The sequence below is a fragment of the Galleria mellonella genome, unplaced genomic scaffold (genome assembly GCF_026898425.1).
Source record: "Galleria mellonella isolate WM207_F2 unplaced genomic scaffold, CSIRO_AGI_GalMel_v1 utg33, whole genome shotgun sequence".
Classification (NCBI taxonomy): domain Eukaryota; kingdom Metazoa; phylum Arthropoda; class Insecta; order Lepidoptera; family Pyralidae; genus Galleria; species Galleria mellonella.
This window is the reverse complement of record NW_026442079.1, coordinates 13184560-13201763: the sequence shown is the minus strand read 5'-3', so window position 1 is coordinate 13201763 and position 17204 is coordinate 13184560. Positions and strand designations below refer to the sequence as shown.

Genomic DNA, 17204 nt, shown 5'->3' with positions numbered 1-17204 from the left:
TGACAGTCTCGTGAAATTACTGCTTTATGAACCACAATAAACTAAATTTTCCATATACATAGCTCAAGCGTTGAATGTAGAATCTTGAAATTTTGCAGATGAGTTCTTTGTATAGCTTAAGTGAATAATAATTTTGAAAATTCAACTCCTAAGAAGGCAAAACAGGGATTCAAGTAGGTATGGGATTTCGTCAGTTTAGAAATTAGATACGTGAAACTTTACATTTAGGCGATTAATTAAAAACAAAAATTATATGAAAGTTTGTTTTTAGAGTTTTGATTAGAAACAGAACGTTTTTTAGCAGTTTTTAAGACTCATAAAAGAGTCAGAGAATGATTTGATTTAGATAAAAATTTGTATGTAAATTAAGTTGGGGAGGCGAAGTTTTAATCTTTGATTACCCACAGCCACCTTTAATAATCGCACAGCTCACCTTCGACAGAGAATTTATCCTCACACGTTTGAACGGAAATTATCGAGTACAGTGCAGTTTTAAAGGTATTTTCTCCCACGACCGCTCCGGCTGTGGAATGAGCTCCCTGCCAAGGTTCTCCCTAGATACTACAATATAGGGTTCTTAAAAAAATGTATATTAAGGTTTTTGCAGGGTAGGTAACACGCATGTGACACCCTTAGTGTTGTAGGCATTTATAGGTACGGCCTGTATGCTTATTTGGCACTTTTGTGGTGTAAAAAAAATAATAAAAAAAAAATCAAATTTAAACCAAATAAAGTTCTGAATGTGAATTGCGTGAATTGGAATTAAAATACATGAATATTGCCATTCTTGTAACTTCAATGTCATATTCAATGTCAATAAATGTCCAAATCAATGCCAAAGTTGTAACATGCACTCATTTACAAATACATTATAGGGACACTAGTGTAGATAAACATTTTCTCGTCTCACACGTTATATATATAACGCCTATGGTTGAGTTATTTGTTTGTTTAAACATTAAGTTCTATTAAAACAGATTATGGTTGGTGCCTTTCTTTTTCATTATTAGTTGACAAAAATTACATATTCTGGTCATCAATTAATATTTCTTCATATATATTTACATAGTACATAAAGTAAATGTAAATTGTACGTGGCGTGTAGCGCTACAATATATATGCATTTGGTCACATAAAATTCACTGTAGAAAGATTTACGCAATGTGATAACTGCTGCTCGTCAAATACCCACATATTTTGTCATAATTGCAACTCATATATATAGTCAACTCGTCACTAAAAGCGATAACTTTTTATATTGTTTTTAAAGAAACCATAATTTTGTTAATTAGATTAATTTTTAAAAAATAATGGAAGACTTGTATTTAACTATTATTTAAAAAAAAATTGACTAAAGTGACCGAATGTCGACGTGTATCTGTCAGTTTGACAAGCCTTCAGTGTTATGATTAAAATACATTAACATTAATCTATTTGATATATATATACATTCGGTATTATCGCCCGCGTAATTCTAATGACTGTAATATAACTCATAAGATTTTTGATTATATTTTCAAAATCTGTGTTCTTATTTATTAATATTATAATGTTTTGATTGAAGCTCTAAGTTTAAACAGGTTTTAATATTGAAATTAATCTAAATCGAACTTAATATTGATAAATATTGACTAAATCAGGTTTTTAAATTCGACACGGGAACAATATTGATTTAAAATATGGAATGGTTTTAAAATTTAGAGTTGGATTTAGAATTGATTAATGGTATGGGATTCTTTGTATTTTATTAGTATAGAAATAAGTTTAAACTCACAGGAATAACAGGCATTTTACATATGATTTTTACATTATTGCCAGATTTTATTAATAATGTATTAAATAGAATTACGAGTTAGTTGTATAGATGTATAGCAATCTGCTTATCCATACGCAGTTAAAAAAAAAGGAGGCGCCCATCATTTGTGACAAACTGCATTTATGACGAAATATGTTTATGACGAACTGCAAAGTGACTTAAATGTGTTCATAAGATGGAGCATGTAATTTATTATACGCAGGTATATGAGTATTAATTTTGAAATAGATATCGGTTACAAATTCCTATAGAATATAGATGTTAAATTGATTTTGTCAACAAGTTTTGAAAGAGAAAGGCAATGGTGAAGAGACTATATTTTATCCCGATGGAGCAATTTCTGATTAGTTGAAAAAAATAAAAAAAATAAAAAAAAAAACAATAAAAAAAACATTTATTTTAAAAGAAATTTTAAGTACGACATCGTATTGCACTTCATGAAACCGACAATGTTATTTATATTTTTTTCTTAATGTTCTTGCAGCCATATTGATTGCTAATATTTATGGGTAGTTTATTATTGAAATAAAAATCACAATACTTAAAAAATAAAGTAAAATTATGTAATTAAAATTCACAAATAAAGAATTCACATTATATACAGGGCTATATATTGTTTGCTAATATCTGTTTATTCAAAAATATACTTTATTATTAAAACAAAAATTGAAATAAAAATCACATTAAAAAAATTAATAAAATTATGTAATTAAAATTCACAAATAAAATTTTCACATAATATACAGGGCCGTATATTGTTTGTTAATATGTGTTTATTTAGTAATATTTATGGGTAGTTTATTATTAAAATAAAAAATGAAATAAAAATCCCAATATTTAAAGGAAATAAAATATAGTAAAATTATGCAATTAAAATTCACAAAGAATTCACCTAATATACAGGCCATGTACTGATGGCTAATATCTGATTATTTAAAAATATTTATGGGTAGTTTATTATTATTTAAATAAAATTGCAAACATTTAATAAAAATAAAATACAGTAAAATTATTTAACTAAAATTCACAACTAAAAGAATTCACATAATATACTTATTGCCCATCTGTCAATTGCTAATATCTGTTTATTTAAAATTAATCATGGATACAATAATATTATTAATTTATTATTAAAATAAAAATTGCAACATAATAAAAATATGTAACTGAAATTTACAAATAAACAATTCACATAATATACAGGGCCGTATTACTACGCCAGGGAGGGAATAATTCGTTAGGTTTGCCCTATTAATTATTAAATTATTGACGTCAGGGAAATTTTCATGATCCCCGGTTTATGTCGAGCCTGCATATGCATATAATTAAAACAATTTGTAAATATATCATTAAATACATTTCTGCTAAGTATAATATTTATCAACATGACCGCAAGAAAGATATCTTTACAAGTTATAAATAATAGGAATTGTCTTCAAAGAATGAAATTACAGTGACTCTTGTAGTTTCACTACTGTTTAAATTAGACAGTATTGATCATATTTATTCATTGTTTGATAGTTGCGAGTTGTACTTAAAAATGTTAACAAAATATCAATTATGTTAGATTGCCTCTCGGAGCTTTAAAATGAACTTAAAAATAATAAAAAAAAAAAAAAAATGTTTGACATTTTTTGTGATATCCATTGTGATGTGCGTTCAGCGTATTCGTTTGAAATAATTTATATCTACTTTTTTTTTCTAATAAAATAAATAACAAAAAAGTAAAATCTAACTTGTGTATGTACTTTGAAAGCACTGAGACTAGGTAAGTATGAATACGTATGAATACTGGAGTTTGCTAGATGTGGCAACAATACATCAGCAACTTTCGTATAATGATCACACAATACGTAGATTTTGTGTTATTATTTGTAATATTTTTTAGTGTCTCTATGTCGTGCAGTAACCACAGAGTATTTGTGGAGCTATTTTAAAACTAATATTAAACTATTAATAATATCGTGGTCTATTCTATTTTTGATCGTGTGTATAAAACTTGGGTCAATAAAGTATTAATAAATGCTGCACAATCATACTAATTAATGCCTTGGTTCTTGAGCTAGGATACCAAAAAATGAAAGTGGACGAAGCAAGAGATTTAAGAATAGAAATCGCAAGCACCGAATTTTTTTTTACATTTCTCGTGTACGAATTTTAGAAAGAGATATAATTGAAATTTGAACCACCAAAATTGTATGATAGTTAAAACGTAATTAATAAATTAAAATATATAAAATAAACAGTTATTATCGAAATAGATAACAATAACGGTAGAATATCAGATAGATTGGTGAGATGAAAAATCAATAACAAGTCGAAAAGTTTATCACAAAGGTACGTAATAACTTTGCTCCCAAGGTTAATTAGTGGTACAAATTTCAAATATGTAGATAAGAATTTATTTTGCTGACCCCTTGTGTAAATATATTGACGAGGAAATTTTCTAATATCATCAAATGAACTTTAAATCTATTTAGTTTGAATATGTGAAATACGTGCTCTATCGACGACCACGATAATTATCAATAATTAAATAGTAGTTGCAACTCAGAAAAGAATGCCTTTCTAATTATACACATTGAAAGCAATGTCTCCTGCACATTATATTGACCTAAGAACACGAATTAAAGAAGTACCTATACACTGCATTTATACAAATACTCGATCTCTGTTTCAATTTTAAAAGCTTAATTCAAACTGCTTTAACAATTTAGTCAAGTGGCGAGCAACTCGGTATAAAATGCTCGACTTACCCAAATATTGTTTTGTCGTTTCAGCTAAATTCCTAAATCAGTTTAAACTAGGCTCAAAAATTTTATGAAAGGTAGTATATTTCATTTCAAAGCAGGAATAGATACTTTACAAACAAGTAGATAACCACATTCGACTGCATGAAACGCTTCCTTTTGTAAACGCCGCGTCGCGTTCACATTCCAGAGCTATATCTACCTATTACAATTATTTCAGTTATTATGCATTTCATGAGGGCCCAATCTAGTTATTTTGCTGTTTCAGGGCAAATATGAACATTTATAGTTGCTTAATTGATTAGCATATTAACTCGCAGTAAGCTCTTTTTGGCGGTCAGAGATTTTGCCCGGCTGGCGCCCCTAGATCAGGCCCTGTATTTCATTAGAACCTAATTGTAATATCTGCATGGAACATTACACTTATATAAAACATATATTATAAAATATATTTTTTTTTTACATTGTAGGACTGTAGATGTTTATCATAAGACATTATGCATAGAGTAGTATTATAAAATTTTCCAAGTAAACGGTACTTGTACCTATGTAATTTTAATTATTTTAATAAGCGTTTAGCACTCGACGTGCATTGACAGACTTTGCGTACAATGAAATTCATATAGTTCTGTAGCTACTTAGGTACATGTATTTCACATATTTATTAAAATTTACCAAAAAATATTGTTACAAATGACTGCCATTTACAAATGTATATTTACTTAGTGAACAATACTTTAAAGTTCAAATATTTCCAATTATATAATCTTTGACATTTTATATCATGAAACTTAAGTAACGTCACCTAGTGGGAAGTTATAACAGAATATATTTTTTTCTATTTTTTTTTTTATCTCAGTCAATGAACATAATAATGTATCGGTCATGCCAACGAAGTCACGGGTAAAAACTAGTAAATATAAAACTCACAAGATGCCAATGTAATTTGAATATCATGATTCCCTTCATCATAGACAAAAATAGAATGGCTCAGACGTGATCTTAGACATACGACGACATAACTCCCCTATGCGGTGTCCCATTACGAAAGTCATTCAATCATTCATGATACAAAATGCAACGGTGGCAACCAATTCACGCGCAGAAACTTTCCAATGAATAATACTAACTGACATATTTATTGAGCATGGTTTTCATTTTTTATTCACTAAATTAAATTACACTTAAGAATATTGTGGACTTCGAAGGGTCAGAAAAGGTTTCCCGTTTACAGCCGGCGCGCGGATGGGCGGATATGACTTGTTTAAATATCTAATAAACTTATATTTGAGACATGTATATTTATTTGTAAGCGGATAATAGGGTTTATCTTCGAAGTATTTATACATTTTCGTCCAGTTAAATGGATATAGAATAACACTTATGTATTCAGGACCGTCAGTTTATAAGTCGTTTACGCGGAAAAATTTAAGATAGCGTTTTAAAAAAAAACATTGACATCAACTATGGCAAAACCAGTTATTTTGATTTAAAAACTTAAACTATTAAATTGATTTTGATAAAACTTCTACGGGATCAATCTGTAAGCATATCCTTTCAGATAAAAAAATATATTTAACAAATCGGTTTAAAACTAACGGAGTTATGGGGTAACGAATAAAAATATACAATCAAATTGAGAGTTTTCTTCTTTTTAGTTGGTTGAAAAAGAGGAGAGTTGATTTTATGGAATTTAACTAAAATATGTCGAATTTAAATGTAAGATGTTCTAAAATACATTACAGATATTTGCATTCGCTTTTTTTAAGTTTCTGAAAGGGGCAAAAATTTTGTGTGCACGAAAGCCCTCGCATGACCTGTGACGGCCCTGTAAATTGTCATTCCATATCTTAACAGGCGGTGACGTGGTTCGATTAAAAGAAAAAGTACTTAAGAGAATTTTATAATTACATCAAAGAATGTATTTTACTAACGGTAGTAAAATATACTGTTATAATTTACAGGATAAATTAGAGTTACACAGCCATGTGCCAATGAGTCCAGACGTAACACTGGACGAAAATATTAAATCGCAAACGAACCCACAGATAGATGTCGCTGTAACGTGCATGTGGTGTAACGAGACAGCAACGTCTGGCGCCCTCTGTTACGTGCGTGCGTAAACGAAAATGTGTATGGGGCAAATGAATACATCCGCGCATGCGCACCAGCCGGACGACAGATTATTTCAACTTAAAATTACAATCTAACAAACTTATCCTAAATATATTACGTAAAGCGATAAAACATTTTGTGATATTATTTGTCACAATACAAAGAAGAATAGTAGTAACAGGGAAGTGTCAATCCCCCCCTCCCACCCCCTTGACCCCTCAATAACAACGGTTACCTATGAGACAGTTATACATTTAGTCACACTCAAAAACTTCTATTACATCAAAAAGCACACTCATAAAGTTAGGTTTATTATCGAAAATACTTTTGTCCGGTTATTACCGGTAATAGCCGGTTAAAAGTATTTTTGACTATATACAATACATATATAAATATAATATAAAAAAATTTGCGCTATAATATCTACACAGTAACTACATAATAATATATAATAATATACTATAAAATGTATGGTAGTACACATAATTTGTGGACTCTGTATAACGTCATTTGGCCGACAAGAATCAAGAAATATATAATTTCCACTTTAAAAAGTTAACATTTTTTCTTATTATTATCAACATATCTATAGTATGTGTTGTGTAACATATAATATCGATTGCACGTTTGTAGGAGTTGGTATGAAGATTTTCTTCTAGTTTAAAATTCTATTCGAATCGTATTTCAAACTTACACAGGATGGAATCTAAATAATTAAGAATAGGGATGGGTTATATATAGCAATATCTATATATCGTAATTGCAATATCTATAAATTTACACGGTAATTATTTAATATACGATATCCATTAAAATGAATATACGTATGCAACCTGTATGGGCGATATTGAAATGGGTGATGACCCAGTACTGCCATCAACGCCCAGAGGGAGCAAATCGGTGTGGTAACGATATTACCCATACTTAGTAAAGGATAGTTGGAGGGATCGAATTAGCAATGAGGAGGTCCTGCTTAAGGTTAAGGAAAAAAGACAAATTATAAGAACTATTGAGGACAGAAGGCGAAAATTTTGGGACACTTGATACGACATGACCAACTTATGAACATTATAATAGAAGGTAAGATAGAAGGAAGAAGGGGAACAGGGAGACCGAGACATAGTTACATCAGGCAGATCAAGGAAGGAGTTGGTGTCGTGTCGTATCAAGAGGTGAAGAGACTCGCTGAAAATCGTAATGAGTGGCAAGAGCTCCACCGACAAGAGCGCAGCTCTTAAATAGGATAGATAGACTAAAGGATGTGTTCCTGAACAATTTTCCTCAAGAAACGCAACTCGGAAAACGGCAAAGTAATTTAAGCCCGAATGGGAGGACAAAATTTTTCGAGATGTTTAGATAAAAACAGTTCACATTTATCGGTAGAAAACTGTGTTAAAAGGATGCCAACGATCCCTATTTCATCCTGTGTAAGTATTAAGCTTATTACTATCTGACACCAGAGGGCGACACCCTCACGAGAACAGATTTTATTGAACGATTATATGTAGACATGATGTATTAATGCTAGACAAAAATAAACACTTATAATAATAATTCTATTACAACATATGGAATTAATGTTACTAAACTTCCTTGTATTGTACATTGTTAACGAAACGAACAATATTCGGGTCGTCCGCCACACATTCTACACAAATAAGTTAACAATTTGACATTTAGAAACACATTTTGCATACATCAAAGAAGACCGTACATATATATGGCTTATAATGAACACCGTACTAATATGGGAAAACGGTGTTGAGTATTAAACAAATATGCACACGACTATAACCCGCAATGGGGTCAGTCAGACAGGTGTCGATTTGCCGGTGTGGTGAACGTAGCACTTGGTATGTACACATTATGAATTAAACGCGACGCGACGTAGGCGAGCGTGCCGTCTTCACTCGGATTACTTGGTTCGTTGTAGATATTCTCCATCACAGAGGAGTTAGTCAAAAATTTAATTGGCACAAACATCTGGTACCGTCAGATTTGAAATCACGATTTTTCACCGTGTAAATCAGAACAGAACACAACCGGGCTACGACGTGTCATGCCATATCGTATTTTTCATACTTTGTAGATATCTCGACGGGTTGTAAGCGCAAGAATTTTTATTTCACACATTGAGATTCAACAAAATAAGAAAAAAAAAAAAAAATACTCAACACCATTTCCCCACAGAACACGTAGAATACCCTAACAATTACATTAATTCTCCCGTCCTCCATTCCAAACAAGACAGCGAGTCTGGTTATAATATAATTAATATTCTACTGAACAATACACAATAATATTTAGAATTCTCAATACCACCAATAAAATTGAATATTCATAACATTGTTTCAACATTAAATTCATTCCATATACATACACATTTATATATTATAAATAAATGCAACCGTACAGATGTGATGTTTTATCGAGTTACACTAGTCAACTCAGTTTCGGGACCACTACGTCGTGACAATAATCGACAGAAGTATACGTAGGTAAATATGCGGGGCGAATCGTACGTAATCGAATTGGGGTCAAAACTAAATTGCATCGAATCGAAATGATCTTCGTATATTTGACGTTTATCGGATGTGATGGTTTACACTTTTATGTTTAATGAATAGATGTAATCGAATTGGGGTCATGAAATCGTAATTACACTGAATCTAACTAATATTCTCGTATATATGACGTTAAACGGATGTAATCGATTACACTCGACATATAAGTGTCAATCAGCGAGTTTCGATTTAACTCCAATTCGAATGCGTAAATTCACCCCGCTGGTTGCATTTATCGGTCGGTGATATCAAATGCCGGCATGGCTGGAATGGAATTAACCTCAACATTCCAAACCTGTCTAACCATTACTCATACAAAACAGTTACAGTTTTGTGACAAGAGTCCACAGTTGGAAACCACGCAAGGTCCACCAATGAGGTCAACACGCATCGAGAAAGAATTAATTATTTTAGCACTTTCGCCATAATACTGGCAACATCTGAAGTATCTGTCAAATCTTATAAAATAAAATAAAAATAAAATTAACTACACCATGTCTGTATATGGGACATATTTAAGAAAAAAACTAACGTGAGGGTACTTAATAAGATTAATAGAAACAAAACTATTTTTTTAGGAATTTTGTCTGTTTGTACGTTACGAAAAAACTACTGCACCAAACTGATTGCGTTTGTATACCTGAAGGTCTAACTTCAAATCTAGTGCATGTTTTATTGCGATACATCATACAGAAGTAGTATATTCAATAGGTTTAGTACTTGTGAAATATACGCGTACAAAGTAGCGGGCAAAAACTAGTTAGAAATAAAAATCATAATTTTTACAACACAGATGGCAAACGAGTGATACGGCTTACCTGATGCTAAGTCATTACCGCCAATTATAGGCACCCATAGCATCAAAAAGTGCAGGTGTTGCTTGTGTTTTAGGAAGGAATATGCTTAAAATATATTATCCATTTATCTAATAATTGTAATAAAATAAATAAATTTGTAAGTTCAGATTATTATGAAAAATATATATCAAAATCTATATAAATATTTGTGATGTTATATGCATTCAATTGTATCAGTGTTATAGATTAAGTTCTAGCCCCTAAGACAGGTATTGTACATAGGCCTACGGTCTAATGAATCACTAAAATTAATGATCAACCTGTTTTCTCCTTCTAAGACTAAAATGTACCGGATGGATGACGTTGACAGATGTCATACAATATTTTATCACATTTCGTTCATTGCAATCTATATTGTTGTATCTATAAAGTAGCCTTACTAAATAAATAATAAAATTAAACACTAACTTAGTAATAAATAAATTAATAAACATTATAAATGTAAATCAATTAATTCGACTGGCAACACTGATGACGTAAGGATAAGTACCCTCATTCAGAACATTTTTTTGTAGTAGATAATTCGATCCAAATTGACGCTCATTGGTGATAGTCAATATCAAAGGCGTCTAAAGACACAGCTATAGCCAATGGGCACTTTTATAACTTATCGTATCACGACACGATTTTATCGTCACGGCAAAATAATCTAAAAATCAATTGCTGTTTGTTACGTCTCGCTAAAATAAAATAAACTGCTCGACTTGAATATTTCTTTTTTGTTTCACTCTTTACAACGTTTTTTCTTTTACACCTGGCTGGTGTAAAGGAAAAAAAGTTGGAAATACAAATTAGGAAATAAAAATAAAAATAGGTAATTTTGTATGGGAGTAGCTATTTCGGATTAGTTTTAATAAATGGCGAGATGGATGTAGGTGATGCGAATTTCACCGTGTGATCTAGTAGAAGATGTAGTTTAATTTCAAACGTTTGTAAAAATCCACGATTTCTGTGCTCTCCTATGATATCGTGACGGTAAAATGGTACGATACCGTACCGTGTTACGACATTTATAAATGTCCATCAACCGTTGAAGCGCTGCGTTTTCATATGGGAATTGTTGCAGTACACACATTTAATACTGAATCTGTCTTAATTTACAACAAAAACTTAATAAATGTACCGCGATACACCGCTCGCTCAAAAAGAGCGCCTACTTAATTATCATCTATATTGAATAAGTACTTATTACTATGACTATTAAAAAAAAAAAAGAAAACCACTAGAGTTACTGATATATGAGACTCTAAACCTTTATTGTGAACATGTTTCCAGCCGATGGATCTGCTGTGCAATAAGCACCCAGACACACACATTTGGTATAATACAAGAACAACACATACATACATTAAAATACAAAGAATGGGGGCTTACGTTGTAGGTCACCAGGTGGCACCACTAGCTCTTACGATATCGATCAATCAATATGTTCAACTAGTAATTATAAACATCAATGGATCAATTAAACAGCGCTATCATTAGATGACTAATAGATTGATGAGATTGTGATGATAATTCGAGGATAAATAATAACAATTGTAAAACAGATTTAAGCGTAAATGACACAATTTTGACACCTAGCTGCGTGTTGTGTTTACACGCCATCTAGTGGCAGCTTTTCAAAGTAAACCCCCATGACATTGATAGCCGTATAAACTTAGAAGACGATATGGCAAATTACTAACCATTAATTAAATTTATTGTAACATAAACATTAAAATTCCTTATAAAGTGTAAAACATAATTTGTACTACGATGTTGAATAGATTGCGTTGTCATTTGAATTTGTCTATGCCAAATGTTCAATTAACGATCATAAATAAATGTACAGTCTGTCACCTAATTAAGCATAACCGTTAACGGTATAGGTACAAGCAAAATGTAGATAAACATCCCTGTTACATGTACACTTAATACGACAACAACTGTACAATAGACGTAACGTATCGGATAAAAATATCGAAAGTACAATTAAATCCAGATACTGGCAGGTAAGAGAAACGAACGCCCAGAACGGCTAGTAGCCAGGGCCGTAAGAACGCCAATAAAAAATTAAACCAACAATATGGCGCCCGAAACACTGGCACTGAGTTACATTCACATTTTCCAATGACTTACAACAATCAATATCACTAATAAAAAAATCCAATTTCACGTACCATGCTCACAACACTGGGGAAAAAAGGAAATACCCAAGACGACGGGTTCATTGACCCTATCAATACACATATAATAAATACAGTAATTTCATCTAAACATCATTGAATTTTGTGACATTAAGAGACCACAAGATACAAATGAAGCGATCCATTGGACGCCGCCATATGTAAATTGTTGAAAAGTCAAACTTGAGTTTCCGTCCCGTCCGAGGTGAGACCACTTCCCACCAAACAATTAGAATTCTACATGCTTATAATCATCTCTTGATAGTCATTTTCGTTAATTACCAATTACCTGTCTGGATGGTAATGACAGATGTACTCCTATCCTTGTATCCTTCATTCTTGTTCCCTTTTATTCTAATTTCCTTTCCTAAGCAGCTTCTATCACCGACATTTACTTAGATTCTGACGTTTTCATTCCATCAACGGGAGGAAATACCTGAAAATAATGTTTTTGAATATTAATGGACAATCCTGAATAAGAATTTCAACAACAATGGAGGGGGGGGGGGGGGAAGTTTTTTTATACAACTTAGAATGGCAAATAAGCTGACGGCACACCTAATGGAAAGTGGTAATGGTTGCCTATAGACATGAGCAGTACCATGGACATAACAGAGTAAACTGTTTCGCCCATGATACCCCCCCATGCGTTGCCATTCCTGAGGCCTGCCACCCTGTAAATTTACGCCATATCCCACCTTTCAAACCGAAACACAGCCATGCAAACACAACTGCTTCACGGTAGAAACACGAATGGGACAGAGGTACTCAAGCAATCAACTTTTGTACAAAGTCTCCCTTTGGTGACCAGCAATATAACCTGTTAGATCGACCTCAACGCGGTTCCCCCTGGAAACTATCGTGGTAATTGTTAAATTCGACACGTAGGACCAACTGATCTACTTCATCCCAACCTATCATTCCTGGAGAGAAGGGATTATTAGTAATATGGACTATCAGTCCCATTGCTAGCAAAATGCCCCATAAGGTCGATCCCCCTGAAAATAATCGTGCTGAATTCCTGGTGTATTCGTCATGATGGGCTAACTGACCTGCCTTTTCATTCTCACCTATCACCCCTTACTGGTGCCCCGCCAATGTATACCGTTAGCGTAGGTGGGGTAACCGTTCCTATATCATCAATAAATAAAAAAACCTATCATTCCTCACTGGTCTGGCCCTATCGGTGTTTACCGATAGGTGGGGTTACCATTTAAAAAAACATACAAATTATATGATTTTAATAATGTTTAGGAGATCAGAGCCTATCATGAAATATTTGGTAGGTATCCGATATTTCGGAGCCTAACGAAATACAAATTTGATATTAAATTTACATAACATAAACCGTTTAATAATGTTAAAAATGTTAAAATATCGTTCCTTCGGACTATTATGGTAGGATTTATGACGAACGAAATGTTAAGCTCTGTGCTATCGGTATATACTGGCGTGGCACCAGTGAGGGATGACTGGTGAAGATGACAAGGCAGTTCAGTTAGCCCATAATGACGAATTCAACGACAAATTAGTCACGATGGTTTCAAGGCGGAACCGCGTGGTCGACCTAGTAAGGTATATTGATAGTAAAGGGGACTAACTTCCCCATTACTAATAATCCCTTCCCCTCTAGGCTTCATATTAGCAATAAATAATACAGTTAAATCTTATATATATATATATATATATATATATATATATATATATATATATATATATATATATATATATATATATATATATATATATATATATATATTTTAAACCTTATTTATTGCTCTACCAGCCGTTAATATGTTCACTGCTAAAATAATAAGTTCCCCCATAAGGGGGCGGGGGGGGGGTTGGGATCAGTAGTTACTCCACTTGGTAGGCGGGTTGGCTTTTGCGTTTAGGCTTTAGTGATATTTGAAGATGGACGCTGCTGTCCATTTCTCGAGCATTAAGTTCCCTTAATCGCCTTTTACGACACCCACGGGAAAGGGAGGGATGGTCCATTCTAATCCGGGACCACATGGCATATTAAACGCTATATATATATAACGCTGTATATATGTAAATATTTAAATACGATACATCGATATATATGTGACGAATATTGAAACAGTGTTGCCAACTCAATGTCAAGTTTTCAGACCAGTAATAGTAAAATTTTTAAACTAATATTTATTGTTTTATTAGATTATGTGTATAACTTAAAAATATAAAAGAGAATAAATTAAAACGGTCAGTAATTTTATAACAATGTTTATAAGTTTATAATATAATTTTGTCTTAATAAATAATCTGTAGTTACCTTTTACCGTTACCTTGGGTACTATATCAGAGGACAAATATAATGTTTAATTTTTTAATATCTTGTATTCTATTTCTTGGCAAACTTTAATTTTGGGTTACGGATTAACCCGTAAAATTTTGTACAAGGAATAAATTCTTGTACAAGACTGAATAAATAGAAAAAGAGCACTATCCAGCCTCGAAAGTTGGCAACACTGACAATATACATACAATAATTTAAAAAATATTCTACATATTAAGCGTTGCAAATAAAATTGTAAGTGTGCATCAAGTAATAAAGCCATTGACAGCGATATTCCACCTGTAAGCACCTCAACAGGCAATGAACTTCTGCGCGGTATCTGCTGGATGGTTTTCTCTTGTGCGTTGAAGTTGGTTTTCGTTAACCACTGCTGGCAGGCCGCGATGGGGTTTGTTTTCCGTCGGGCGCCGTTGACGCTTTGCCTCGTAGCCCCCATCGAGGCCAGACCTCGCAACTCGGATGGCTCCACGTGTGCAGGGGCGGAACCTCTGCGGCGCGTCCAGCACTCCTTTCCGGAGAGGGTCCGGCGGAGGAACTGTGGTATGGTGGCAGTCACTTCACGCATTCTCTTCTCTTTTGGTACTAAAAGTAAATATAGAAAGTTACTATGTGTTTGTGTGTGTATATGTATTATGTATGTGATCTCAGACGAGGATAGCTACTATTCTATTTCTGAAGATTTCATTGAGTTTGTTAAGACTTCATGGGAAGTGGTACGTTAAGTATAGCCATAATATCAAGAATAATACACGAATCTTGTGGAGTTTATTATATTCTTCATGCATTGCCCCTCCTGTTACCCAGACAAATGGTAAAGTCATCTTTAGACAGATACGTTTTCGACACCGTATGGCGCAAGATGAGAGACTCAGAGAAATGTTTGTTTTTTTAATTTGTTTAACGAATATTATATTCAGAAAGAATTCTTAAGGTTTTCATCATCTGGCACATGAATTGGAAGTAAAAAGTGTAATTTGTAGACAAAGAAATTAACTTACACAATTGGCTTTTTTTTATACAACTTAGAATGGAAAACAAGCTGACGGTCCACCTGATGGAAAGTGGTAAACGTCGCCTATAGACATGAGCAGTACCATGGACATAACAGAGTATACTGTTTCGCCCATGATAACCCCCATGCGTTGTCATTCCTGAGGAATCAGGTGTTATTCCTCTGTACTCAGTAAGTTCACGCCATATCCCATGCTTCAAACCGAAACACAGGCATGCAAACACAACTGCTTCGCGGTAGAAACATGAATGGTACAGAGGTATCCAAGCAATCGACTTTTGTACAAAGTCTTCCTCTGGTTTCTGATTTAACCAATAATATATTACAAAAATAATGTAAGCTCGAAAGAAGTTATCGGTACTGAGATAGTTTAGTTAAGAACAACAATCAACTTACTATATGCGACGGTATCAGCAGGCATAGACTTCCTTCGGCGTAGCAGCTGGTCTGAGGCGAGAGCGCCGAGATTGATGGCCGTCAAGTTGTCCCTCAACTGGCTCCCAATTGAAGCGAGTTCGCGGTGCCCACCGTCCGAACTATCCCAATTCAACGGGTCTTGATTTTCTTTCTCTAAATTACGGGAACACTCAGTTATATCTACGTTATTATTTTCAGAAGCGTCATCGTGATCAGTCTTATCGATATCATTCCTCTTGAATAAATTAATAAGTGTGCCCTCTTTTATGCTTGTTTCAAATTTAACTCCAATCTCGATCTTGGTGTGGCGAGACGAGTATAAAGACTCTTCGTTACTCATGTAGAGGGGACGTACGGCGAGTGCGTACGCGTGGGCTGTTGTTTCAAGTGGCGGGAAAGTCTGTTGGCGTATTAGTTTCCACGAGCCACCGTCCTTTAAGACAGTGTTGAGACGAGTCGCTTGCACCGGCGTGGTGATGGAGGCTATAGATGAGTCGGGAAGAAGTTTCTCAGTACTGAGAACTTTCTCGGAGATGCCATCGTTATGATCACAGTGTCCATGAACACTAAGCTGTGAGTGAATCGAGTGCTCACTACCAAGCGGGCTGGTGTTGCTCTTATTCTTTGGCTCCGCTACAGACGATGCTCGGCTCTTATCTTTATTTCTAAATTTGGTATCTTGGAACACATTAAGTGGAACAGAGAAACGCCTTAACTGTTCTTTAAGGCCAACTTGTTTGGAGGGGTTCAATGAACTCCTTCGAAGTGGCAATAGCAACTCCGAACTATCAGAGATATTGGTTCCTGAACAAGTCTCAAGGTCGTCATCAACCATATCAGCATCGGAAATCTCAGTTCCGGTTTCTTCAGCTATTTCTTGAGCCACCAATGTCTCCCATTTGTTCTGATTGTATAGCAAATTTTTCAACATTTGGTTTGACAAATCATTTTGTAGGAAGCGATGCCATTCAGTGATGAGAGGTGTAACGACGAATTTGAAAAACCCTGAAAAATGTACAAATATTACTAAAGTAAATTCGAAAACTAGGTACACTATAACATACATGATCCACCTCATTCGTTACCATTTCAGAAGATTGAGGTGTTATGTCTCTGAACCCTACAATTTTCAAAGCCATATAATTCAAAGCTAAATTTAACTGGCTGCTTCATGATAAAAACAAGAGG

The 17204-nt window shown here is 33.5% G+C and overlaps 1 protein-coding gene across 2 annotated transcripts in view; it reads right to left on the bottom strand.

Moving 5' to 3' along the window:
* Positions 1 to 2881: 2881 nt before the first annotated feature.
* The window catches only part of LOC113520474 (dual specificity calcium/calmodulin-dependent 3',5'-cyclic nucleotide phosphodiesterase 1C-like), a 224248-nt gene continuing 209925 nt past the window's right edge, over positions 2882 to 17204 (bottom strand). The window contains exons 9-11 of one of the 2 annotated variants that reach the window (XM_052896730.1): positions 15996 to 17021; positions 14867 to 15169; positions 2882 to 12703 (exon numbers count right to left, since the gene is read on the bottom strand). In XM_052896730.1, the coding sequence (XP_052752690.1) occupies positions 12687 to 12703; positions 14867 to 15169; positions 15996 to 17021 (1346 nt within the window). In that variant the 3' untranslated portion in view covers positions 2882 to 12686. The remainder of the gene's footprint in view (positions 12704 to 14866; positions 15170 to 15995; positions 17022 to 17204) is intronic. The other variant, XM_052896729.1, reaches the window with a different exon arrangement.